This window comes from Rhinoraja longicauda, chromosome 28, assembly GCF_053455715.1.
Source record: "Rhinoraja longicauda isolate Sanriku21f chromosome 28, sRhiLon1.1, whole genome shotgun sequence".
NCBI lineage: Eukaryota > Metazoa > Chordata > Chondrichthyes > Rajiformes > Arhynchobatidae > Rhinoraja > Rhinoraja longicauda.
Genome location: NC_135980.1, coordinates 28,965,575 through 28,991,540, shown reverse-complemented (window position 1 = coordinate 28,991,540; position 25,966 = coordinate 28,965,575). Strand labels below are relative to the sequence as shown.

At 47.9% G+C, this 25,966-nt stretch overlaps 1 protein-coding gene and 1 pseudogene across 2 annotated transcripts; one reads left to right on the top strand and one right to left on the bottom strand.

Annotated features, from left to right (window-relative positions):
* The first annotated feature begins 1,430 nt into the window (after positions 1–1,430).
* On the top strand, positions 1,431–6,814 carry pole4 (polymerase (DNA-directed), epsilon 4, accessory subunit). The gene is made up of 4 exons (XM_078423750.1): positions 1,431–1,687; positions 3,920–4,004; positions 4,442–4,483; positions 6,633–6,814. The coding sequence occupies exons 1-4, from the start codon at positions 1,451–1,453 to the stop codon at positions 6,644–6,646; spliced, it is 378 nt and encodes a 125-aa protein (XP_078279876.1). The 5' UTR covers positions 1,431–1,450; the 3' UTR covers positions 6,647–6,814.
* Positions 6,815–10,685: 3,871 nt separating this feature from the next.
* Positions 10,686–21,354, bottom strand: LOC144607216 (bone morphogenetic protein 2-like; annotated as a pseudogene). The gene is made up of 5 exons (XR_013549079.1): positions 21,050–21,354; positions 20,272–20,415; positions 19,173–19,292; positions 14,627–14,816; positions 10,686–11,713 (listed from the first exon to the last, which is right to left on the bottom strand). The product of XR_013549079.1 is annotated as a bone morphogenetic protein 2-like (transcript).
* Between the last annotated feature and the right edge of the window lie 4,612 nt (positions 21,355–25,966).

Below are 25,966 nucleotides of genomic sequence, written 5' to 3'. Positions count from 1 at the left end.
CCTCCTACTGAAAGTGAAGTCATGGTCATCTTCGAACCCGAAGGACGAACAACAACAACACCTGTCTAACTGTTTCTGCAATGTTGGAATAGTCCCCGCCTCAAGTACCTCCTCTGGCAACTTGTTCCATACATCCACCACCTTTTGATGAAAAACCCCTCAGATTCCTATCAAATCTTTTCCCCCTCACCTTAAACCTATGTCCTCTGGTCCTCGATTCATCTACTCTGGGCAAGAGACTCTGTACATCTACCTAATCTATTCCTCTCATGATTTTATACACCTCTATAAGATCATCCCTCCTCCTCCTGCGCTCCAAGGAATAGAGTCCCAGCATACTCAACCTCTCCCTACAGCTCAGACCCTCTATTCGTGGCAACATTCTCGTAAATATAAAATAATAAACAGCTGCAGATGTTCTATCAATTGGTGGTAGCCAGTGCCATCTTCTTCGTTGTTATGTTCTGGGGCAGCAGGGCGAAGGCTGCGGACGCCAACAGAATTAACAAGCTCATCAGGAAGCCTGCTCGATCCTGGGGGTGGAGTTGGATTGACTGGAGATGGTCTTGGAGGGGAGGATGATCCTCAAACTCCGGAGCATCTTGGACAATACAGCTCACTCCCTCCATGACATACTGGTCAACCTGAGGAGCACCTTCAGACTGGTTCCACCAAGATGCAGCACAGAACACCACAGGAGATCCTTTTTCCCTGTGGCTATCAAACTACACCTTCTCCCCTTTCTGTCGTGGGGTAAACTGACTCCCCTCCCGTCCCGTCGCCCCCCCCCCCATCTTTGGACATCCCCAATCCTGGACATTCCACTCGTCACTATAATTTCATGTTTCATGTATCTTGTTGTATTTTATGACTATTGGCAGAACAATTTCCCTCCTGGGATAAATAAAGTTCTATCGTATCGTATCGTAGCTACTTTTTATTCCACTAGGAGAAATGTTTTAACTGCGGGATTGTCGTTTATATGATTTTTGTGAGTTGTATCTGAAGCTGGTGCATCAGTTCCATCACCCACTCCCTCCAGCTTGTTGGTGTGGGCAACATAGAAAATAGGTGCAGGAGTTGGTTTATCTCCACTGGGGGCCTCTGTGATTGGCCGCCCTGTTCGTCTTCTGATTGGTTCGCTCCATTGGACTTCTGTGATTGGTCGCCCTGTTGGTCTTCTGATTGGTTCGCTCTATTGGACCTCTGTGATTGGTCGCCCTGTTGGTCGTCTGATTGGTTTGCTCTATTGGACCTCTGTGATTGGTCGCGCTAATGGGCCTCTGATTGGTTCGCTCTATTGGACCTCTGTGATTGGTAGCTGGGTTGGTCTTCTGATTGGTTCGCTCTATTGGACCTCCGTGATTGGTCGCTTGGTTGGACTTCTGTGATTGGTCGGCCTCTTGGGCCTGTGTGATTGGTTGTGTCCGTTGGGCGGGAAGGGCCGGCCATGGAGGACGCGGAGAGTCCGGCGGCGGCGGCGGTAGGAGCAGGGGACGACGATCACGACCAGGACCACGACCAGGAGAGCCGGCAGAGCGCGCAGCTCGACGCCGAGGCGGAGGCGGAGAGGCCGCAACTGAAGCTGCTCCGCCTGCCGCTCAGCCGCATCAAGGGGCTGATAAAGGCCGACCCCGAGGTGACGCTGGCGAGTCAGGAGGCCGTGTTCGCCATCGGCAAGGCCACGGTGAGCGGGCAGGGGGGTGGTGGAGAGAGGGATGAGAGGATGGAGGGATGAGAGGATGGAGGGATGATGAGATGGAGGGATGAGAGGATGGAGGGATGATGAGATGGAGGGATGAGAGGATGGGGGAATGGAAGGATGAGAAGATGGAGGGATGAGAGGATGGAAGGATGAGAGGATGGGGGAATGGAAGGATGAGAAGTTGGAGGGATGAGAGGATGGAGGGATGATGAGATGGAGGGATGAGAGGATGGAAGGATGAGAGGATGGGGGAATGGAAGGATGAGAAGTTGGAGGGATGAGAGGATGGAGGGATGATGAGATGGAGGGATGAGAGGATGGAGGGATGATGAGATGGAGGGATGAGAGGATGGGGGAATGGAAGGATGAGAAGTTGGAGGGATAAGAGGATGGGGGAATGGAAGGATGAGAAGATGGAGGGATGAGAGGATGGAAGGATGAGAGGATGGGGGAATGGAAGGATGAGAAGTTGGAGGGATGAGAGGATGGAAGGATGAAGAGATGGAGGGATGATGAGATGGAGGGATGATGAGATGGAGGGATGAGAGGATGGAGGGATGAGAGGATGGGGGAATGGAAGGATGGGGGAATGGAAGGATGAGAAGATGGAGGGATGAGAGGATGGAAGGATGAGAGGATGGGGGAATGGAAGGATGAGAAGTTGGAGGGATGAGAGGATGGGGGAATGGAAGGATGAGAAGTTGGAGGGATGAGAGGATGGAAGGATGAAGAGATGGAGGGATGATGAGATGGAGGGATGAGAGGATGGAGGGATGATGAGATGGAGGGATGAGAGGATGGAGGGATGAGAGGATGGGGGAATGGAAGGATGAGAAGATGGAGGGATGAGAGGATGGAAGGATGAGAGGATGGGGGAATGGAAGGATGAGAAGATGGAGGGATGAGAGGGTGGAAGGATGAAGAGATGGAGGGATGAGGGGATGGAGGGATGAGAGGATGGAAGGATGAAGAGATGGAGGGTTGAGAGAATGGAGGGGTGAGAGGATGAAGGGATGAGAGGATGGAGGGATGAGAGGTTTGAGGGATGAGAGAATGGAGGGATGAGAGGATGGAAGGATGATGAGATGAGGGGATGGGGAGATGGGTTTTGGGGGGATGAGGGGATGGGTTGTAGGAGGGATGAGGATGGAGATATGGAGATGAATATCATATCATATATATACAGCCGGAAACAGGCCTTTTCGGCCCACCAAGTCCGTGCCGCCCAGCGATCCCCGTACATTAACACTATCCTACACCCACTAGGGACAATTTTTACATTTACCCAGCCAATTAACCTACATACCTGTACGTCTTTGGAGTGTGGGAGGAAACCGAAGATCTCGGAGAAAACCCACGCAGGTCACGGGGAGAACGTACAAACTCCTTACAGTGCAGCACCCGTAGTCAGGATCGAACCTGAGTCTCCGGCGCTGCATTCGCTGTAAAGCAGCAACTCTACCGCTGCGCTACCGTAGATGGAGGGATAAGGGGATGGACATATGGGGAGGGGATCAGGAACCCTGCCACCCCCAGGGATTCAGACATTGCTCCCAGCTGACAATCACTTGCACTGATATAATGTATGTATGTATAATGTATAGGTATTCGATCACATTTACCATGTTCTTGTGATTCCTTTATGTCTTTAGTCCTCGAATGTTAGATCTAACAAAGCAACATTCTGAATTCAAAAGTTCTATGTTACAACTGGTTTAATGTAGCGTCAGATCTATCTGTTCACGTCAGATCTTCCCCTATTTTCCTTCAGAATAGTGTCTTCAGGTAGATTTTAATTCAGCGTCTGCATGCTGGGAACAGCTTTATTACACATTGAAGCCTTCTAGTTAGGAATTGGTAAATCCAGATTTATTTATTTTCGAGTTTCCATTTATCTGCCTTGTAGGGTCAGATCTATTGCATAAAATGACCCGATGATTGTGCCCCAGTTATCATTTGCAAGTATCTCTGGTATTACACAATTACATTGATTAAATGCAAAGGAGAATTGATTTTAAAACGGCTGAGATTAAAGTTTTTCTTATTTTAATAACGCATCAAGGGGCTCCCCAGGGACTTTTGGGCTATCTGAGGGGAAAAGGGATAAAGCTGTTCATGTGTTCATGAGAAAGACCAGAGGCCCATTGGAAGTCTGTAACAGGCCTCCTGGATGATCTAAACGCCCCACTGATGAAACGGTTTGTTTGTTGACAGGAGCTATTTGTTGAGGTGATTGCCAAGGATGCGTACATATTTGCTGTGCAAGCAAAACGTAAAACGATCCAGCGGAAGGACTTGGGTGAGTCTGACAGACTAGCTGTTGTACCATGCTCCACAATGTCAGCTTGCGTGAAAGTCATTGTTCTTGATGTTCGTGGCAAACTAGATTTTCATAAGTGACAGGAGCAGAATAAGGACATTCAGCCCATCGAGTCTACTCAGCCATTCAATCATGGCTGATGTATCTTTCCCTCTCAACCCCATTCTCCTGCCTTCTCCCCATAACCCCTGATACCTGTATTAATCAAGAATCTATTTATCTCTGCCTTAAAAATATCCATTGACGGCCACCACAACCTTCTGCGGCAAAGAATTTCACAGATTCAACACCCTCGGACTAAAGATTGAGATTGTGAGATAGGTTGGGGAGTGGACGACGTTGCCTCAGTCAGTTTTGATTTTGATTTGAAATTGTCTATATTGCTGAAAGATGATTTTGTTTTATCTTTCTTTCAGATAATGCCGTAGATGCTGCAGATGAATTTGCATTTTTAGAAGGCAAGTGTTTGTGTGCATCTCATCTTTGTCGTGGCAACATTATGTTGCCTCATCTTTGGCTCTCACACGTTGTCAGCCCTATCAGGAATTTGGGAAATGAACTGCACTGGCTTTTTATTTGCTTCTAGTTGTACGGTAGAAGGAATTGTTGGTGCAGGTGACGATATTGCATCATTGATGTAAAGACATGACTTGTAGGAAAAAAACTGCAGGTGCTGGTTTAAATCAAAGGTAGACACAAAATGTTGGAGTAACTCAGCGGGTCAGGCAGCATCTCCGGGGAGAAGGAATGGGTGACGTTTCGGGTCGAGACCCTTCTTCAGTCACCCATTCCTTCTCTCCAGAGATGCTGCCTGATCCGCTGAGTTACTCCAGCATTTTGTGTCTACCTAAAGACATGACTTGACGTGTTAGACTCTGCTGATGTTCATTTTTTTCTAGAACCAAAAAGATTAATACTATGAGCCCCATTCTGTTGTTTTTAACCACTTATGTAACCTTAAAAGATGTTTTCAATCCACAATAACCTCTGGCCTGTATGTTATAACCTTGCAAATCTCCCTTTAAACACTCCTCAAACTGTGGAATTGGTACTTGGCATATCAAGTTATTTTGTGATTTTAAATTGCTCAGTGAGACAATTTCCTAACGCACTTCTTTCTGCATATGAAGCAGCTTTGCACTTAATCTGTGTGTCCCAATTGCTTCAGTGCAATTTTAGAATGTGGTGTCCAACTTTCATTTTCAAATTGGAGGAACAGCATCTTATATTTTGCTTGGGCAGCTTACAACCCCGCGGTATGAATATTGATTTCTCTAACTTCAGGTAACCCTTGCTTTCCTTCTCTCTCTCCATCCCTCCCCTATCCTAGTTCTCCGACCAGTCTGACTGTCTTCCTGATTACATTTTACCTTTGTATGCTTTGTTGTCACCATCCCCTAGCCATTTTCTTTTAGCTTTGTCCCCTTTGATATCGCATTTTCACACCTCACTCTTCCAGATCTCTGTATCTCCCTCTCCCCTGACTGTCTGAAGAAGGGTCTCAACCCAAAACATCACCCATTCCTTCTATCCAGAGATGCTGACTGTCCCGCTGAGTTACTCCAGCATTTTGTGTCTATCTTCAGTGTAAACCTGCATCTAGAGTTCCTTCCAACGCAATAATCTATATCTTCTGCCTAAGCCATAAAAGCTGCATTCAGTATCTTTGTTCATGATGTCCCTATCATATTGTGGTATATGTTGTTTAAACATTCATTTGCTTTTCTATTTGAACTGGCTTTATCTCCATTAATATAATCATTGTCCAACTGAATCCAGTTTTGTTTGTATTGTTGGTATTATCGTGCAAAGTTGATCCTCATACTGTACCCTATAATTTAGCATTGCTTATAAATGTGGATAGTCTTAATCCTAAACAGTGGTGATCCCTCGCCAGTAGTTGCTAGAGTGCTGTGTGAGGCATCAAGTCTTGGCCCGGTGGTAACAGTTTCTGGATTATGGTTTTCAAAGGTCTTTTATGTAACATGTACCAATTAAGGTTCAGTTACCACATCAAGCACTGCAGCACATTATTTATAGTGACATGGAAGTGCAGGGTGCTAATACAAGGCTTAACGTAAAGTCTAAACATTTATACCAGTGTATTGTCCTTCCACAAAATGTTTTATGATCTATTTACTGTGCACTAATATCTCAAGCTCGTGACCTGAAACATTTCCTCTTTGGAGATGCTGTCTGACTGAATATTCTTAGCAGCTTTATTTCCGGGATTTCATCATGATTGTATTTTGCTTTTGATTTAACACATTCTTTGTGCAAATCTCTATTTTGCAACTTTCACGTGTCTCTCTCCCTTGGAAATAAGATATAATTGGTAGTGAACGTGTGTGTGAAGTTTTAGTGAGAGACACTAAATCTTATAATCATACTGGAGGATCTGACTTCAAACAGATAAATTGGTTTGATATAAGAATGATTTTTCTTTACAAAGACGATTTTGCCACACATCAGGATATGTCAAATGTGTAGATTTGGTGTATCACTAGAATGATGGGCAAGGCAGTAGTCTTTGCTGTTTGTGTTATATTGTTAAAACATCTGATGCGTTTGTATACATCAGTGAGTTTTCTGTTTTTATTCTTCCAGGAACTCTGGAGTGAAATGAAGAAGGGTTTCACCAGGCCAAAATATCTCCGTTGATGGAGAGCTACCTTTAGACATGCACATTATATATGCATATTTTGTATAATTTGTAAAAAGAGAGTTGTACGTGTTGTGTGAGTAACTGTGTGATTCAAGGCATGAATGTTTTCATAAATATTAAATAACTTGCGTCATGAAATTTCTGTGATTTTATTTCAATATTTCCTTTTAATCCCATGACCTTTCAGATGTGAAAGAAAATCTTTTCTGGAATAATACTACCTGTCTGATCAGTAGTTTACACGGAACAGATATATCTTGCAATTGAACCCTCTGCATAGCTAGCACCACCAAGCATTACAAACTTCTTCCTAGTGCTTGTGATGTTTAGACTTTAGTGATACAGAGTGGAAACAGGCCCTACGGCCCACTGAGTCCACGCCGACCAGCGATCACCCCGTACACCAGCCCTACCCGAGGGACAATTTACAGAAGCCAATTAACCTACAAACAAAACATTTACGAGGATGAGACATGAGGGTCTGAGCTATCGGGAGAGGTTGAGTAAGTTGGGTCTCTATTCTTTGCAGCTCAGGAGGATGAGGGGTGATCTAAAAGAGGTGTATAAAATCATGAAAGGAATAGATTGGGTAGACGCACAGAGTCTCTTGCCCAGAGTTGGTGCATCGAGGACCAGAGGCAACAGGCTTAAGGTGAAGGGGAAAAGATTTAATAAGAATCCGAGGGGTAACTTTTTTCACACAGAGGGTGGTGGATGTATGGAACAAACTGCCACAGGAGGTAGTTGAGGCTGGGACTATCCAAAACGTTTAAGAAACAGTTAGACAAGTACATGGATAGGACAGGTTAGGAGAGATATGGGCCAAATGCAGGCTGGTGGGGCTAGTGTAGCTGGGACATGTTGGCTGATGTGGGCAAGTTGGGCCGAAGGGCCTGTTTCCACACTGTATGACTCAATGACATGTATGTCTTTGGAGTGTGGGTGGAAACCGGAGCACCCGGAGAAAACCCACGTGATGACAAGGAGAATGTGTAAACTCAGTGCTGACAGCACCTGTAGTTAGGATGGAACCTGGGTGTCTGGCACTCTAAGGCAGCAGTGCTGCAAGTTCCTCGAGGAGGTGACCTACCATCCACCATCGGTTCCTTTATTAAGAAACTTTCTTCCATTATAAAGTTTGCAGTGGAAATGTACAGTTATCTGTAAACAATATTCCACCATCAATAACTCCTTTAAAGGTTAAGCAATGTGTGCCTGCGTGCAGTGGAATCTAGACCACATTAAGGCATAGGCCGATATGTGGTAAGTGGCATTTGTGGCACGTGTGACAATGGTGCCCATTTTCCACAAGGATAACATTTCCATCACTTTCAATGATATTACCATTGAGTTTCCTATCATCAATGCCCTAAGGATCACAGTTGAGAGAAATACAACTAGACCATCCACACTCAAACTGAGCCTTGTGGTGAGTGCGCTGCCTCCTGACTTTCCAAAATTTTGCATTGTCTAAAAAGTAGAAGCCAGGAATATGACGGAACACTCTCCCGTTGCCCAGAGGATTGCAGGTTCAACAGTAGTCAAAGCTTAACAACAACTGGGGAAAAATCAGTTCAGTGGCACCCAGAGCTTGGGCTACTTCAACATCACTCCCAAACGTGCAAAACCCCCAAGAAGGACATGAGAATACTCCATCGGCAGAACCTCATCCCATGGTCTACATCTTTGATTTTGCCTCAGCGGCTGTCTGGATCCTAGAATTCCCTACCTCAAACCATTGAGGAGGTTCGTGCAGACGAAGGCCTGTAGCAGTTCAAGAAGGTAGCTCACCATTACTTGTTCAAGGGGAATTAAGGAGCGTCAGTAAATGGTGAGCTTACCAGCTGTTCTCATATTCACGTTCATTAGTCACAGGAGCAGAATTAGACCATTCGGCCCATCAAGTCTGCCCTGCCATTCATGCAGATAAAAGACTAGCTGTTCAAGAAGGCAGCTCACCATCACTTATTCAACGTCTACTAAAGAACGTCAATAAAAGTTGACCTTGCTAGCTTTTCCCATTTAGGTTCATAAGTTATAGGTGCGGAATTAGGCTGTTCGGCCCTTCGAGTCTACTCTGCCATTCAATCATAGCTGATGTATCTTTCCCACTCAACCCAATTTTCCTGCCTTCTCCACCTAACTTTCGACACCTGTACCAATCAAGAGACTGTCAATCTCTGCTTTAAAAATACCCAATGATTTTGCCTCTACATCCGTCTGTGGCAATGGATTCCACAGATTCACCACCCTGTGGTGCAAGAGATTCTTCCTCAACTCCTTTCTAAAGGCATGTCCTTTTTTTCTGAGGCTGTGCTCTCTAGTCCTGGACTCTCCCACTACGGCAAACATCCTCCTCGCATCTACTCTATCCAAACCTTTCACTATTTGGTGGATTTCAATGAGATCCCCCCCTCATCCTTCTAAACTCCAGTGAGTATGGGCCCAGAGCCGTCAAATACTCATCGCATGTTAACCTGATTAGCCCAGGGATTATTCTCATAAACCACCTCTGGACCCTCTCCAATGCCAGCACATCCCTTCTCAAATATGGCACCCAAAACTGCTCAATACTCCAAATGCTGTCAGACCAGTGTCTTGTAGAGCCTCAGCATTACATCCTTGCTTTTATATTCTAGTCCTCTTGAAAAGAGTGCTAACCTTGCATTTGCTTTCCTTACTACCGATTCAACCTGCAAACTGACCTTTTGGCAATCCTGCACCAGCACTTCCAAATCCCTTTGCACCTCTGATATTCCGTAAATAGAAACAACTATTGTCTGACAAAGAAGGGTCTCGACCCGAAAGGTCACCCATTCCTTCTCTCCCGAGATGCTGCCTGACCCGCTGAGTTACTCCAGCATTGTGTGTCTACCTTCGATTTTAACCAGCACCTGCAGTTATTTTCCTACGCATGTTGTTGGCTTTAGCTGTTCTCTGTGCTGCTTCCTGGGTGAGGTAATGAGAGAGGAGATTGGGACATGTGGGCCATAATGGGATGGATTTTCTTTCTAAGTAAGATCCTGATGCGTGTTTATCCGCTTTGTGTAATCGCATGTAACCTACTTCGTTGATTTAGTGTGACCTGCCGGTATTGTGTTTCCTCATTGTCAAACCATCACAAACGTGTTAGGAGTTTAAAATACTCTGGAGAGAAATTGCTGAGCTGTACAAAGAATATCAATAACCTGTGAGACTTATCATATATATATCATATCATATATATACAGCCGGAAACAGGCCTTTTCGGCCCACCAAGTCCGTGCCGCCCAGCGATCCCCGTACATTAACACTATCCTACACCCACTAGGGACAATTTTTACATTTACCCAGCCAATTAACCTACATACCTGTACGTCTTTGGAGTGTGGGAGGAAACCGAAGATCTCGGAGAAAACCCACGCAGGTCACGGGGAGAATGTACAAACTCCTTACAGTGCAGCACCCGTAGTCAGGATCGAACCTGAGTCTCCGGCGCTGCATTCGCTGTAAAGCAGCAACTCTACCGCTGCGCTACCGTGCCGCACTTTAGAGCTACAGTGCGGAAACAGGCCCTTCAGCCCACCGAGTCCCTGCCGACCAGCGATCACCCCGTATACTAGCACTATCCTGCGCACTAAGGACAATTTACAGAAGCCAATTAACCTACAAACCTGTACATCTTTGTGGAGTGTGGGAGGAAACCAGAGCATCAGGAAAGAAACCCACTCAGTCACAGGGAGAACGAACAAACTCCGTACAGCCGGCAACCATAGTCAGGATTGAACCCGGGTCTCTGGTGCTGTGAGGCAGCAACTCTACCACCGTGCGGCCCCGAACATTGTGAGGTTGTCTGATTTTTCAGGATAATCCTGACCATGGAATAATTGGGCTTGTCACTAAAATCTCATAGCTTTTCTAAAGGCTCAGTTCTAATCTGTCAAATTATTTGAATTTTGCCTGAATCTGACATAATACATTTATATTTATTAGATTTTAAACATTTTATACACTTATGAACTCTTGCAATACTTTTCACAATTCTACATATATTAATACATCTATATTAAATATATAAACATATGCATATTATACAACGACGTGGCCTGGAGTCACCACAGTTTGACTTATGGGTTGCCTTTTTTTAAAAAGTCAGTCACGTAGACTGGCAATTTATTTACATAATGTTTTTAGACAGATTCCTGTAAGTCCATTCCTTCCAGATTTTTTGAAGACGTCTTGTCTCACACTTCCTCAGCAATAGTTATTCTGTGTCGCTACATTTGTTCCCTGACTGACATTCATGGTTTTCTATCTGCAATATTTGGATGGTGATTGAAGGACTTTTTAGACTTTAGCGCTGCATCGTGGAAACAGGCCCTTCAGCCCAAAGGGGTGAGTTGACCAACGATCACACCCCCCACACTAGCACCATGCTATGGACCTGGGGTCAATCCACAGAGGCCAATTAACCTACAAACCCGTACTGTACGTCTTTGGAGTGTGTGAGGAAACCTGGAGAAAACCCACGCGGTCACAGTGAGAACGTACAAACTCCATACAGGCAACACCTGTGGACAGGATCGAACCTGGGTTTCTGGCGCTGTAAGGCAGCAGCTCTAACGCTGCACCACCCCGGTAGAGTACGTGAACTAATGGCATCCACAACTGCCTGCAACCATGTCATCGTACTGTTTCAGCACCACGTTTTCATCATCATCAAAGTACAGCAGGTTGATGGAGAAGAGTTTATCTGGGACACAGCAGGGAGTTGCAACGCCGTTGGTTAGCTTGAGAGCGTTTATAATGGATTGGACGGTGGCGTGGTTGGTAGGTCTCATGTTCTGGCCCAGTGGAAAAACGCACACTCCTTTACAGTGGTAGGCGTTGTACCCCCGAGGAGAGATGATCCAACCAGACCAGCCGATCTCTTCAAAATCCACGTACAGGGGATATCTCTGGCAGCCCAGCAGGTTTGCAGACCTTGTGTTCCGACTCTGGCTTGCTTTGTTGTGAAGTGACACCTCAGGGAGGAATTGAGTCTCTGTAGCAACATCAAAATTAACAAATGGTTAATTCATCTCAAAATTATTACAAATGTCTAATATTTAAATAAATTACAAGTCTGAAGTCTTGTGGTTTTACGGGCACTAGAAACAATTTTATGCAGGTAGCTGACTTTGGGAGAGTCTTATAGTGTTAAATTGTGTGAGACCACACCTGGAGTATTGCATACAGTTTTGCTCTCCTAATCTGAGGAAAGACATTCTTGCCATAGAGGGAGTACAGAGAAGGTTCACCAGATTGATTCCTGGGATGCCAGGACTTTCATATGAAGAAAGACTGGATAGACTCGGCTTGTACTCGCTGGAATTTAGAAGATTGAGGGGGGATCTTATAGAAACTTACAAAATTCTTAAGGGGTTAGACAGGCTAGATGCAGGAAGATTGTTCCCGATGTTGGGGAAGTCCAGAACAAGGGGTCACAGTTTAAGGATAAGGGGGAAGTCTTTTAGGACCGAGATGAGAAAGTTTTTTTTCATACAGAGTGGTGAATCTGTGGAATTCTCTGCCACAGAAGGTAGTTGAGGCCAGTTCATTGCCTATATTTAAGAGAGAGTTAGATGTGGCCCTTGTGGCTAAAGGGATCAGGGGATATGGAGAGAAGGCAGGTACAGGATACTGAGTTGGATGATCATATTGAATGGCGGTGCAGGCTCGAAGGGCCGAATGGCCTACTCCCGCACCTACTTTCTATGTGTGTGTATGCGTGTGCTCCTCAAAGCAGCAGTCTGAATTTAGATGTTCCTCTTCCTCTCAAGTTTAAATCTTTTTATCATTTCAGTCTGAAGAAGAGTCTTGACCCGAAACGTCGCCAATCCCTTCTCTCCAGAGACGCTGCCTGACCCACTGAGTTACTCCAGCATTTTGTGTCGATCATCGATTTAAACCAGCATCTGCAGTTTTCTTTCCAACTGTTAGATTTAGCTCTTAGGGCTAACGGAATCAAGGGATATGGGGAGAAAGCAGGAACAGGGTACTGATTTTGGATGATCATCCATGCTCATATTGAATGGCGGTGCTGGCCCGAAGGGACGAATGGCCTCCTCCTGCACCCATTTTCTATGTTTCTAATATCCTGTTAATGATTTTGAACCAGCTCCTTCTCGGTTTCTGGTTTAGTAATGCCCTCTAGTGTTCGGTGTTGACGACTTTGTTACTAACAACAATCTCACCCTGCATTGCTGAGCCCCAAATCATTGTGATGTGAGGGAAAAATAGCTTTCCTCTCATCATCATTATTGAGTGCTTTTCATCGGGCTACATTTTATCTATAACATCACCTGGGTGACCTTTAATGTAAGCCAAAGGAATTAATGTGTTGCTATTTGCAGCCAAATTCTCCCATTGACTAACACCCTCATGAATACACATTTGGGTCCACTCGGGCATATAATTAGAAACATAGATGATAGGTGCAGGAGTAGGCCATTCGGCTCTTCGAGCCAGCACCGCCATTCAATATCATGGCTGATCATCCAAAATCAGTACCCCGTTCCTGCTTTCTCCCCATATCCCTTGATTCCATTAGCCCTAAAAGCTATATCTAAATCTCTCTTGAAAACATCCAGTGAAACATCCACTGCCTTCTGTGGCAGAGAATTCCACAGATTCACAGCTCTCTGGGTGAAACAGTTTTTCCTCATCTTAGTCCTAAATGGCCTTTTTTAAAGTTTAAAAAAGACAGTTGTCTGAGAAATAGGTAGTAAGTGATTGATGAAAAACGGATTAAATACACTGTATGAACAGCTGCCATTGACAAGAGGGAAGGGAGATGAGTTGGCCTGCCTCTGTAATCATCGTAGGGAATAAATGTGCTGGCTGATGGCCTGGTCCTCAGGCTAACGAGGTTTAGGGAAGTTATGGTGCATGTCCAAACAGTACAAGGAACAGTATTGCTGCCTTCTACCCGGTAAATTCCAATGTTTAGTAATGCCCCCAGGCATTATTACAGACAACGCATAAACCCTGTGAACCATCAGGGATTGAAAATTAACCACAATTTCATCTAATTGAATAGAAGCTTAATTAAATGGATCTAACAGGAGACCCGGGGGAAGCCCGACAGACAGAAAACTAATTGATGTGTCGGAAAGAACTGCAGATGCTGGGTTAAAGCGAAAATAGACACAAAATGCTGGAGTAACACAGCGGGACAGGCAGCATCTCTGGAGGGAAGGAATGGATGAGGTTTCAGGTAGAGACCCTTCGGACTGAATTCATTCAGGGACCACTCCAATGATATCGGTCTGGAAGAGCATTTGGCACAGAGCATCACTGAGGTAGACTCTTCATAGAGTCATACGGTGTGGAAATAGCCCCTTTGGCCCAACTTGCCCACACCGACCAACTCGGCGGACCGAAGGGTTTGTTTCCATGCTGTATCTCTAAAGTCTAAAGTTTAAAAGCTAACACAGTGGAGAGACATGCATCTGTTCTTGATCTCAGAATGATGTGCAAAGTATTTCAGATGAGAGCTAAAGTTCCATGGACACTGTCGTAGAGTGATAGAATGTGGAAACAGGCCCTTCGGCCCAACTTGCCCACACCGGCCAACATGTCTCAGTTACTCTAGTCCCACCTGCCTGCATTTGGCCCATATCCCTCCAGACCTGTCCCATCCATGTACCTGCTTAATTGTTTCTTAAACGTTGCGTTAGTCCCTGCCTCAACTACCTCCTGTGGCAGCTCGTTCCATACACCCACCATCTTTTGTGTGAAAAGGTTACCCCTCAGATTCCTATTAAATGTTTTTCCCTTCACCTTAAACCTATGTCCTCTGGTTCTTGTTTCCCCTACTCTGAGCAAGAGACTGTGCGTCTCCCCGATCTATTCCTCTCATGATTTTGTACACCTCTATGAGATCACCCCTCATCCCCTTTTATCGAGGAATTACCGATTGAAGAAATGGAGATGGGAGCCCCTCTCCGTTCATCATCCGTGAAAAGAACAACCATTGGCTGTTTGCTGCTGTGATGGTCTCTCCCAGTGGCAAAGGGGATGTAGTTGAGTGGCTGCCCAGCCAGGGTCCGTACAATGACCAGCAAACCTTTGTTGCTGTCTTTATCCCGCGTCCACTCATACACCTGTACAAACAAACAAACCTCTTGTCAGTCTGAAGATGGGTCCCGACCCGAAACGTCGCCCATCCATTTTCTCCAGAGATGCTGCCTGACCCACTGAGTTACTCCAGCACTTTGTGTCTATATCATGTCGTAAGTGATAGGAGCAGAATTAGGCCATTCGACCCATCAAGTCTACGCCATTCAATCATGGCTGATCTATCTCTCCCTCCTAACTCCATTCTCCTGCCTTCTCCCCATAACCTCTGACACCCGCACTAATCAAGAATCTATCTCTGCCTTAAACATATCCATTGATGGCCTCCAAAGCCTTCTGTGGCAAAGAATTCCACAGATTCACCACCCTCTGACTGAAGAAATTCCCCCTCGTCTCCTCCCTAAAAGAATGTCCTTTAATTCTGAGGCTGTGACCTCTAGTTCTAGACCCTCCCACTAGCGGTAACATTCTCTCCACATCCACTCTATCCAAGCCTTATGATCTGCTTTTAGATTTTTGTATGTTAAGGGAAATGAGGGATGAGGCATTTTCCTAGTGCAGGAAGGTGGTGCTGAGTTAAAAGGTCAGCCATGGTCATACGGAATGTTGCAAGAAGCACGCAGGTTTGAATGACCTTCTCCTATCTCTATTACTCCCTTTGCAAATGGATCCACGACTGCCTCATCAATAGACCTCAATCAGACCAGATTGATAACAGCATCACTGATCAAAGATTGCTCTTCCTGAAGAGAAGATTAATGCTGTGCATGGGAAGGAACTGCAGATGCTGGTTTAAACCGAAGAGAGACACAAAAAGCTGGAGTAACTCAGTGGGACAGGCAGCATCTCTGGAGAGAAGGAATGGGTGACGTTTCGAGTCGAGACCCCTCTTCAGAATCGTCACCCATTCCCTTCTCTCCAGAGATGCTACCTGTCCCGCTGAGTTACTCCAGCTTTTTGTGTCTGTCTAAGATTAATGCTGTGACTGAACTAAGGTATACTTCATAACTTGGCTTCTTGCTTGTGGTCTTTCACCTGAACACCATGAAGTGAAATATCCTGCATGGAAATGACAGGGCGATGTCTCTGTGGCTCTACACGACCAAGCAACCAGTGTGGAGACCAGCGTGTGTCAATAGAATCATAGAGTCATAGAGTCCTACAGCACAGAAAGAGGCCCTTCGGCCCATCGTGTCCGCGTCGCCCGTTACCAAACACAGTCTAATTTTAATCCCATTTTCCCGCATTTGGACCGTAGCCCTGAATGTTGTAGCATTTCAAGTGCCCATCCAAATGCCTCTTAAACGTTGTGAGTGTTCCCGCCTCCACCACCACCCCAGGCAGTGAGTTCCAGACTCCAACCACCCTCTGGGTGAAAAAGTTCTTTCTCACATCGCCCCGAAACCTCCCTCCCCTTACCCTGTAACTATGTCCCCTCATTGTTGAACCTTCCACCAGTGGAAGAAGTTCCCCGCCATCTACCTTATCTATGCCCCTCATGATCTTGTACACCTCGATCATGTCCCCTCTCAGCCTTCTCTGCTCCAGGGAAAACAACCCCAGTCTGCTCAGTCTCTCCTCATATCCGAGGCCCTTCATCCCTGGCAGCATCCTGGTGAATCTCCTCTGCACCCTCTCCAAAGCTATCACATCCTTTCTATAATGTGGTGACCAGAACTGTACACAATACTCCAGCTGTAGCCTCACCAGTGTTCTGTACAATTCCATCATTACCCCCCTACTTTTATATTCGATGCCCCGGCTAATGAAGGCCAGTAACCCATATGCCTTTTTGACCACCCTGTCCACCTGTTCTGCTGCCTTCAAGGACTTGTGTACCTGTACTCCAAGGTCCCTCTGTACCCCTGTCTTCCCTAGGGTCCTTCCATTCATGGTGTACTCCCTCTCCAAGTTATTTCTGCCAAAGTGCATCACCTCGCACTTTTCAGGATTAAATTCCATCTGCCACTGCTCCGCCCATCTGACCATCTCATCTATATCTTCCTGCAGCTTGCAGATCCCTTCCTTGCTATTCACCACCCCCCCTAACTTTGTGTCATATGCAAACTTGCTGATCATGCCCTGTACGTTGACATCCAGATCATTCATGTAGATTACAAACAGTAAGGGACCCAACACCGATCCCTGCGGCACCCCACTGGACACCGGCCTCCAGTCACAGAAGCAACCTTCTACCATCACCCTCTGCCTTCTGTCACTAAGCCAGTTTTTTATCCATTTTGCCAAGGTGCCCTTGATCCCATGGGCTTTTACCTTCTTGACTAGTCTCCTGTGTGGGACCTTGTCAAAAGCCTTACTGAAATCCATGTATACCACATCCACTGCACTACCCCCATCTACCTCCTTGGTCACCCCTTCAAAAAATTCAATCAAGTTAGTCAGACACGACCTTCCCCTATTCAATAGGTGCAGGAGGAGGCCATTCGGCGCTTTGAGCCAGCACCGCCATTCAATGTGATCATGGCTGATCATTCTCAATCAGTACCCCGTTCCTGCCTTCTCCCCATACCCCCCTGACTCCGCTATCCTTAAGAGCTCTATCTAGCTCTCTCTTGAATGCATTCAGAGAATTGGCCTCCACTGCCTTCTGAGGCGGAGAATTCCACAGATTTACAACTCTCTGACTGAAAGTTGTGATTCCATAATAGATCCCATTATTCCATGGTGACGGCTAGGTTTTGATACATGTACCCCTTTATCCTAAAGGCGGTCAACGTAATGGTCTCGACCCGAAACGTCACCCATTCCTTCTCTCCAGAGATGCCACCTGTCCCGCTGAGTTACTCCAGCATTTTGTGGCTTTATTCGGTATAAACCAGCATCTGCAGTTTGCTTCTTACACATAATGCAAGATATGCAAGGATCCTGTCAGTGTGCAGTTATGATAAGGCTAAGTTCAACTATTGCCACAAGTATTACCATGTTTGATATTCTTATGACCGAAGTTGACAACTTCCATCGTTGAACAGTTGTTTGGGGCGGCACGGTGGCGCAGCGGTGGAGTTGCTGCCTTACGGCGCCAAAGACCCGGGTTCGATCACGACTACGGGCGCTGTCTGTGCCGAGTTTGTACGTTCTCCCCGTGACCCGCGTGGGTTTTCTCCGGGTGCTCCGGTTTCCTCCCACACTCCAAAGACGTGCAGGTGTGTAGGTTAATTGGCTTGGTAAAATTGTAAATTGTCCTTAGTGCTACGGGATCGGTAAATTGTCCCTAATTTTACAATGGGTAGGACAGGTTTGGAGGGATATGGACCAAGCGCAGGCAGGTGGGACTTGTGCAGCTGGGACATGTGGGCAAGTCGGGCCGAAGGGCCTGTTTCCACACTGTATCACTCTATGACTCTAGTGTGTGTAGGATAGTGCTAGCATCCCGGGATCGCAGGTCAGTGTGGACTCTGTGGGGTGAAGGGCCTGTTTCCACACTGTATCTCTAAAGTAAACTAAACAAAACAATAGTATTTCAAATGGTCGTAATTTTTTTTAGATTTTAGATTTAGAGGTACATCGCAGAAACAGGCCCTTCGGCCCACCAGGTCCACGCCGCCCAGCGATCCCCGCACACTAACACTATCCTACACACACTAGGGACAATTTTTTACATTTGCCCAGGCAATTAACCTACAAACCTGTGCGTCTTTGGAATGTGGGAGGAAACCGAAGATCTCGGAGAAAACCCACGCAGGTCACGGGGAGAACGTACAAACTCCGTACAGACAAGGGGCCACAGTTTAAGAATAAGGGGCCGGCCATTTAGAACTGAGATGAGGAAAAACTTTTTCAGTCAGAGAGTTGTGAATCTGTGGAATTCTCTGCCTCAGAAGGCGGTGGAGGCCAATTCTCTGAATGCATTCATGAGAGAGCTAGATAGAGCTCTTAAGGATAGCGGAATCAGGGGGTATGGGGAGAAGGCAGGAACGGGGTGCTGATTGAGAATGATCAGCCATGATCACATTGAATGGCGGTGCTGGCTCGAAGGGCTGAATGGCCTCCTCCTGCACCTATTGTCTATTGACATGTGGGCAAGTCGGGCTGAAGGGCCTGTTTCCACACTGTATCACTATAGTGTGTGTAGGAGAGTGCTAGCATCCCGGGATCGCAGGTCAGTGTGGACTCTGTGGGGTGAAGGGCCTGTTTCCACACTGTATCTCTGAAGTAAACCAAACAAAACAATAGTATTTCAAATGGTCGTAATGGGCCAAATGGCCTCCTGTACTTTATCATTCTTTGATTCTATCAAGTGTTTATATAAACACTGAAAGTGCTACAGCAGAATTTGAGGATATTGCCATTTGTATTAGAGGCAGCAGAGTTATATATTTCATAGAGGGATTAGAAATGTTGTTTCTGTGGAGAGTACTTACAGCGTTAGTGATCGTGAACACCTCCCATGTGCTCTCGTGGACTGCAAGGACTCTGCTTGACAATAATCTTTTGCCCTCTGCTGTTGACGTGTTGTTGTCCAATATCTGGTAGACGCTGACCTGGGAGAGGAGAACACAGCTCAGACAAGTTGTGACATCTACTTCTTTGAAAATATACTCGGGCAACATTTGAGCTTAAGGATAAGGGGGAAGTCTTTTAGGACCGAGATGAGAAAACATTTCTTCACACAGAGAGTGGTGAGTCTGTGGAATTCTCTGCCACAGAAGGTAGTTGAGGCCAGTTCATTGGCTATATTTAAGAGGGAGTTAGATGTGGCCCTTGTGGCTAAAGGGATCAGGGGGTATGGAGAGAAGGCAGGTACAGGATACTGAGTTGGATGATCAGCCATGATCATATTGAATGGCGGTGCAGGCTCGAAGGGCCGAATGGCCTCCTCCTGCACCTATTTTCTATGTTAATGAGTGCGTGGCCTCCTGTCTCATCCCAAAGCGATCTCCCAAGGAATGGGGTGAGTCAGGTCCCGATCCCGAAACGTCACCCATTCCTTCTCTCCCAGAGATGCTGCCTGTCCCGTTGAGTTACTCCAAGCAGCATTTTGTGTCTGCTCAAGAAAATCTCACCCTCTCGGCTTTTCTCAGCTTGTCCCCCCCCTCCCGTCTCTCACGTCTGTTCAGCAGAAACAATGAAACTTCAGGTGACGATTTACACAAAAGGACATCAAAGTGCGAAGACATCCAGAAATAAACAAGAGAGGAACAAACACAAGTGACGGCGCGCACAAAATGCTGGGAGTAACTCAGCGGGTCAGGCAGCATCTGTGGAGAGAAGGAATGGGTGACGTTTCTGGTCGAGACCCTTCTTCAGACTCAAGAGTCTCGACCCGAACGTCACCCATCCCCTTCTCCCCAGAGATGCTGCCTGACCTCCAGCACTCTGTGTCTGCCGAGGTTTGGGCCAAACTCAGGCAGGTGGGGCTGGTGTAGCTGGGACATGTTGGTCAGTGTGGCCAGGGGCGGGCCGATGGGTCTGTTTCCACACTGTATCACTCTATGATTCAATGTCTGGGGCATCTCTTACCTGGCAGAAGTGGTGCCGATGGTGCCGGAGGTCCAGGGGCCGGCCGGGCCCGCAGTTTGAAGAGGTGCAGCTCCGCCGTTAGGATGGTCTCGCTCCTGGCAACGCTCGACATGTTGAAGTAGAACTGGGACTGCTGACTGCGCGCTGGCACAGAGAGAGGAGATGTAAGAGCAATGGTGAGCGGAGGGAGAGAGGAGAGGAGAGGAGAGAGGAGAGGAGAGGAGAGGAGAGGAGAGGAGAGGAGAGGAGAGGAGAGGAGAGGAGAGGAGAGGAGAGTATCACAAAATGCTGGAGTAACTCAGCAGGTCAGGCAGCATCTTAGGAGAGAAGGAATGGGTGACGTTTCGGGTCGAGACCCTTCTGTCTGAAGAATGGTCTCGACCCAAAACGTCACCCATTCCTTCTCTCCTGAGATTCTGCCTGACCTGCTGAGTTACTCCAGCATTTTGTGATACCTTAGATGAGAGGAGAGGAGAGATGGGAGATGAGATGAGAGGAGAGGAGAGATGAGATGAGATGAGATGAGATGAGATGAGATGAGATGAGATGAGAGGAGATGAGATGAGATGAGAGGAGATGAGAGGAGATGAGAGGAGATGAGAGGAGATGAGAGGAGATGAGAGGAGATGAGATGAGAGGAGAGGAGAGGAGATGGGAGGAGATGGGAGGAGAGGAGATGGGAGGAGAGGGGAGGAGAGGGGAGGAGAGGAGTGGAGATGGAAGGAGATGGAGATGAGATGAGAGGAGGGGAGATGGAGATGAGAGGCGAGGCGCTCACCTCTGTCCAGGAAGCTGCGGACAGTGTTGCCGAGCAGCAGGTCCGGCTCCTTGGTCAGCCCGGTCCACTCCGGCCACCGTGTTGTACAGGTCGAGCATGTACTGGGGCGGCTGCCGTACAGTGTGTGGCGACTGCGGGGCATCTTCCATCCCGAACACCTCCAGCAGCCGCTTCAGCGCCTCGGAGCGGATGCGTTGGCCGTGAACGGGTAGAGTGGCGGCGGAGACCGGAGCCGGACAGCCCAGGGTCAGGTACAGGAACAGCAACAGCAACGCGGCGCCCACACACTCTGGCTGCACACTCATGGTCTGGGTGGACAGTGGCGACACTGGACAGTGTGGTGGCGGCTGTAATATATCCTCCACCCCCAGCCCCTCCCTCTCCCCCCTCCCCCCTCCATCCCACCCCTCCCCCTCCCCTCCATCTCTCCCCTCCATCCCTCCCCTCCTCTCCCCCTCCCCCTCCATCCCACCCCTCCCTCCCCCTCCATCTCTCTCCTCCATCTCTCTCCTCCCTCTCCCCTCCATCCCTCCCCTCCCCTCCCTCTCTCCCCTCCATCCCTCCCCTCCCTCCCCTCCATCTCTCTCCTCCCTCTCCCCTCCATCCCTCCCCTCCCCTCCCTCTCTCCCCTCCATCCCTCCCCTCCCTCCCCTCCCATCTCTCTCCTCCCTCTCCCCTCCATCCCCCCCCTCCCTCCCTCTCTCCCTCCATCCTCCCCTCCTCCTCTCCTTCTCTACCTCCCTCTCTCCCTCCCTCTCCCCCCCCCCCCACTCCATCCCTACCTCTCTCTCCTTCCCCCCCCTCACTCTCTCTCTCCCCCCCCCCCCTCACCCTCCCTGAGTCAGTCCACCGCGGCCAATTAGTGGGTGTGAGAGGCTGGGCCCTACTGCTAACGAGGTGTGACTGCCTCAACCTCTCTCCCCAGCCTGTAATACACAAACGTACACTGATCCTGGACCCCCACGGTCACATTTCCTTGTGTCCCTGACAGCTCTGCACAGCCGGGGCCGCTTGCCGACCCTCCAGTAGCTGACACCCAGTCATCGAAGCCATTAGCTGTACAAACAGAGCTCGCAGGAATCGCCAACAAGGACGGAGACACAGAGAGAGAGAGAGAGAGAGGGGGTAGCAGGTGTGTAGGGAGGAACTGCAGATGCTGGTTTTAAACCGAAGGTGGACACAAAAATGCTGGAGTAACTCAGTGGGACAGGCAGCATCTCTGGAGAGAAGGAATGGGTGACATTTCAGGTCGAGACCTTTTTCAGACTGAGAGTCAGTGGAGAGGGAACGAGAGATATAGACAGCGATGTGGAGAGAGATAGGATAAACGAATGAAAGATATGCAAAAAAAGTGACGATGATAATGGAAACAGGCCATCGTTAGCTGTGGGCTAGGTCCATCAGCCAGCTTTTTCCTCCAGAGATGCTGCCTGACCCGCTGAGTTACTCCAGCACTCTGTGTCTAACCAGAGAAAGAGAGATTAGTAAACTGAGGGAGAGGGAGAAAACTGGAGTCTAGGTAGGAAGTGAGAGAGAGGGAGAGAGAGAGAGAGAGAGAGAGAGAGAGAGAGAGAGAGAGAGAGAGAGGAGGGGGGAGGGAGGGAGGGAGAGAGAGAGAGAGAGGAGAGAGAGAGAGAGAGAAGAGAGAGAGAGAGAGAGAGAGAGAGAGAGAGAGAGAGAGAGGGAAAATAGGTGCAGGAGTAGGCCATTTGGCCCTTCGAGCCAGCACCGCCATCCAATATGATCATGGCTGATCATCCAAAATCAGTGCCCGTTATCGTTTTCCTCCCCATGTCCCTTGATTCCGTCAGCCCTAAGAGCGATATCTGACTCTCTTGAAAGAACTGGTCAGAGGCCAAGGTGGGTGGGAAAGATGGAATAAAGTTTCTAGGGTGTGGACCATAGAGTCATGGAGTCACAGAGTGATACAGCGTGGAAACAGGCCCTTCGGCCCAACTTACCCACAACGGCCAACATTTGAATGAGTGAATGAATGAATAAGTTTATTGGCTAAGTATGTGCATATACAAGGAATGTGCCTTGGTGCTCCGCTCACAAATGACAACACAAACATACAGTTAACAATTAAGAATAAAGCATAACTATATCAAAACAATAAAGATACAACATTATGGTCTAAACATGTGGGTGAAAATAAACCAGAGCAAAAAAGAGACTACAGACTTTGGTTATTGAGTAGAACTACCACTCGTGGGGAAAAAAGCTGTTTTTATGTCCGGCTGTGGCTGCTTTGACAGTCTGGAGTCGCCTTCCAGAGGGAAGTGCTTCGAAGAGTTTGTGGCCAGGGTGAGAGGGGTCAGAGATGATCTTGCCCACTCGCTTCCTGGCCCTTGCAGTGTACAGTTCGTCAATGGGGGGGAAGGTTGCAGCCAACAACCTTCTCAACTGTGCGAACGATTCCGTTGCAGCCTCCGGATGTCGTGCTTGGTGGCTGAGCCAAACCAGACCATGATGGAGAAGGTGAGGACGGACTCAATGATAGCAGTATAGAATTGGACCATCATTGCCTGTGGCAGATTGTGTTTCTTCAGTTGCCGCAGGAAGTACATCCTCTGTGGGCCTTTTTGACTGTGGATGGTGTTCCTGGGATGGTTTTGAGACAATGAGAAGCAGCTTAGTGTGGAGATCCAGCGCGGAAACAGGTCCACGCCGACCAGCGATCCCAGCACATTAACACTATCCTACACCCACGAGGGACAATTTTTACATTTTTACCAAGCCAATTAACCTCCAAACCTGTACGTCTTTGGAGTGTGGGAGGAAACCGAAGATCTCGGAGAAAACCCTCGCAGGTCACGGGGAGAACGTACTAACTCCGTACAGACGGCTCCCGTAGCCGGGATCGAACCCGGGTCTCCGGCGCTGCATTCACTGTAAGGCAGCAACTCTACCGCCGTGCCACCGTGCCACCCAAACGGCCTCTGTACAGGTGGTTGTGTCTTTCATGATCTGACCATGATTCTTTGCCACAAAAGGCCGTGGAGGCCAAGTCAGTGGATATTTTTAAGGCAGAGATAGATAGATTCTTGATTAGTGACGGGTGTCAGGGGTTTTGGGGAGAAGGCAGGAGAATGGTGTTAGGGGGGAGAGATAGATCAGCCATAATTGAATGGCGGAGTAATGGGCCGAATGGCCTAATTCTACTCCTATCCCTTAATAACCATGAACCAAAGTGTTTCACAGCCTAGGATGCTCTTCTCCAGTTTAGTTTAGTTTTAATTTGGTTTATTTTAGTTTACTTAACTCTAGTTTATCTGGGTTTACTTTATTTTAGTTTAGTTTAGCTTATTGTCACGTGCACTGAGGTACAGTGAAAATCTTCGATCTAGTCAGTGGAAAGATTGTACATGAGTACATTCAAGTTGTCTACAGTGCACAGATACAGGGTAAAAAGAATAACATTTAGAGCAAAATAAAGTCCAGTAAAGTCCGATTAAAGATAGTCCAGGGTAGACACAAAATGCTGGAGTAACTCAGCGCAGGCAGCATCATTGGAGAGAAGGAATGGGTGACGTTTCGGGTCGAGACCCTTCTTCAGACTGATGTCAGGGGAGGGGGCGGGACATGTCCAGCAGCAGCAGTTAGATGCACAGAGTCTCTTGCCCAGAGTCGGGGAATCGAGGACCAGAAGACATAGGTTCAAGGTGAAGGGGCAAAGATTTAATAGGAACCCGAGGGGTAACTTTTTCACACAGAGGGTGTTGGGTGTATGGAACAAACTGCCAGAGGAGATAGTTGAGGCTGGGACTATCCCATCATTTAAGAAACAGTGGGACAGGTAGATGGATAGGACACGTTTGGAGGACCGAGCGCAGGCAAGTGGGACTAGGGTAGCTGGGACATTGTTGGCAGGTGTGGGCGAGTTGGGCCGAGGGGCCTGTTTCCACACTGTATCACTCTCTGACTATGACTCTTGAGATGGCAGGTAGACACAAAATGCTGGAGTAACTCAGCGGGACAGGCAGCATCTCTGGAGAGAAGGAATGGGTGACGTTTCGGATCGAGACCGTTCTTTTCAGACTGACCTGAATCGTCACCCATTCCTTCTCTCCAGAGACGGTGCCTGTCCCACTGAGTTACTCCGGCATTTTGTGTCTGCCTTCGATTTAAACCAGCATCTGCAGTTCTAGAAAAGCAGATGGGGGGGGGGGGGGGAATGGGACGGGGGGGGGAATGGGACGGGGGGGGGGGAGATCCATGGACCAGGTGCGCTAACCTCCAAAGACAGCTACTTCCTGCAGTACACACTCCCAAACATCTGCCAAGGTGGGCTTCCTGCAGCATTAGCATGACAAAGAGGCAGAGGGACTTCAGCAGCCCGTGTATGAACAAGAGCCCAAACACTGTGCTCACAGCCGCAGCTGAGTAACTAACACCTCCAGCACCTTAAGCCCCTCTTCCTTCTCAACACCGGAGTTGATGGCGATTACAGAGTAATACTCCCCATGAGGCAGTCAGTAGCAACACTCTGGCATCTCACACCATTCCCCAGTCTGAATAAGCTCCAGTCCAACACAGACTCCCCAGCACAGGAGGGCAGGATGCTCCTCAAACTGCGGAGCATCCTGGACAATACAGCTCACCCACCCCCTCCACGACACACACTGGTCAGCCTGAGGAGCACCTTCAGCACCAGGTGGCGCAGCGGTAGAGTTGCCGCCTCACAGCGAATGCAGCGCCGGAGACCCGGGTTCGATCCCGACTACGGGCGCTGTCTGTACGGAGTTTGTACGTTCTCCCCGTGACCTGCGTGGGTTTTCTCCGAGATCTTCGGTTTCCTCCCACACTCCAAAGACGTGCAGGTTTGTCGGTAAATTGGCTCAGTAAATGTGAAAATTGTCCCCAGTGTGTGTAGGATAGTGTTAATGTGCGGGGATCGCTGGTCGGCGCGGACCC

Bases quoted from the DNA above. Each gene is read 5' to 3' on its own strand.
- pole4 (XM_078423750.1), top strand. From the start codon at position 1,451: ATGGAGGACGCGGAGAGTCCGGCGGCGGCGGCGGTAGGAGCAGGGGAC. The intron at 1,688-3,919 runs GTGAGCGGGCAG...GTTTGTTGACAG, and splicing joins TCGCCATCGGCAAGGCCACG to GAGCTATTTGTTGAGGTGAT. The intron at 4,005-4,441 runs GTGAGTCTGACA...TCTTTCTTTCAG, and splicing joins GATCCAGCGGAAGGACTTGG to ATAATGCCGTAGATGCTGCA.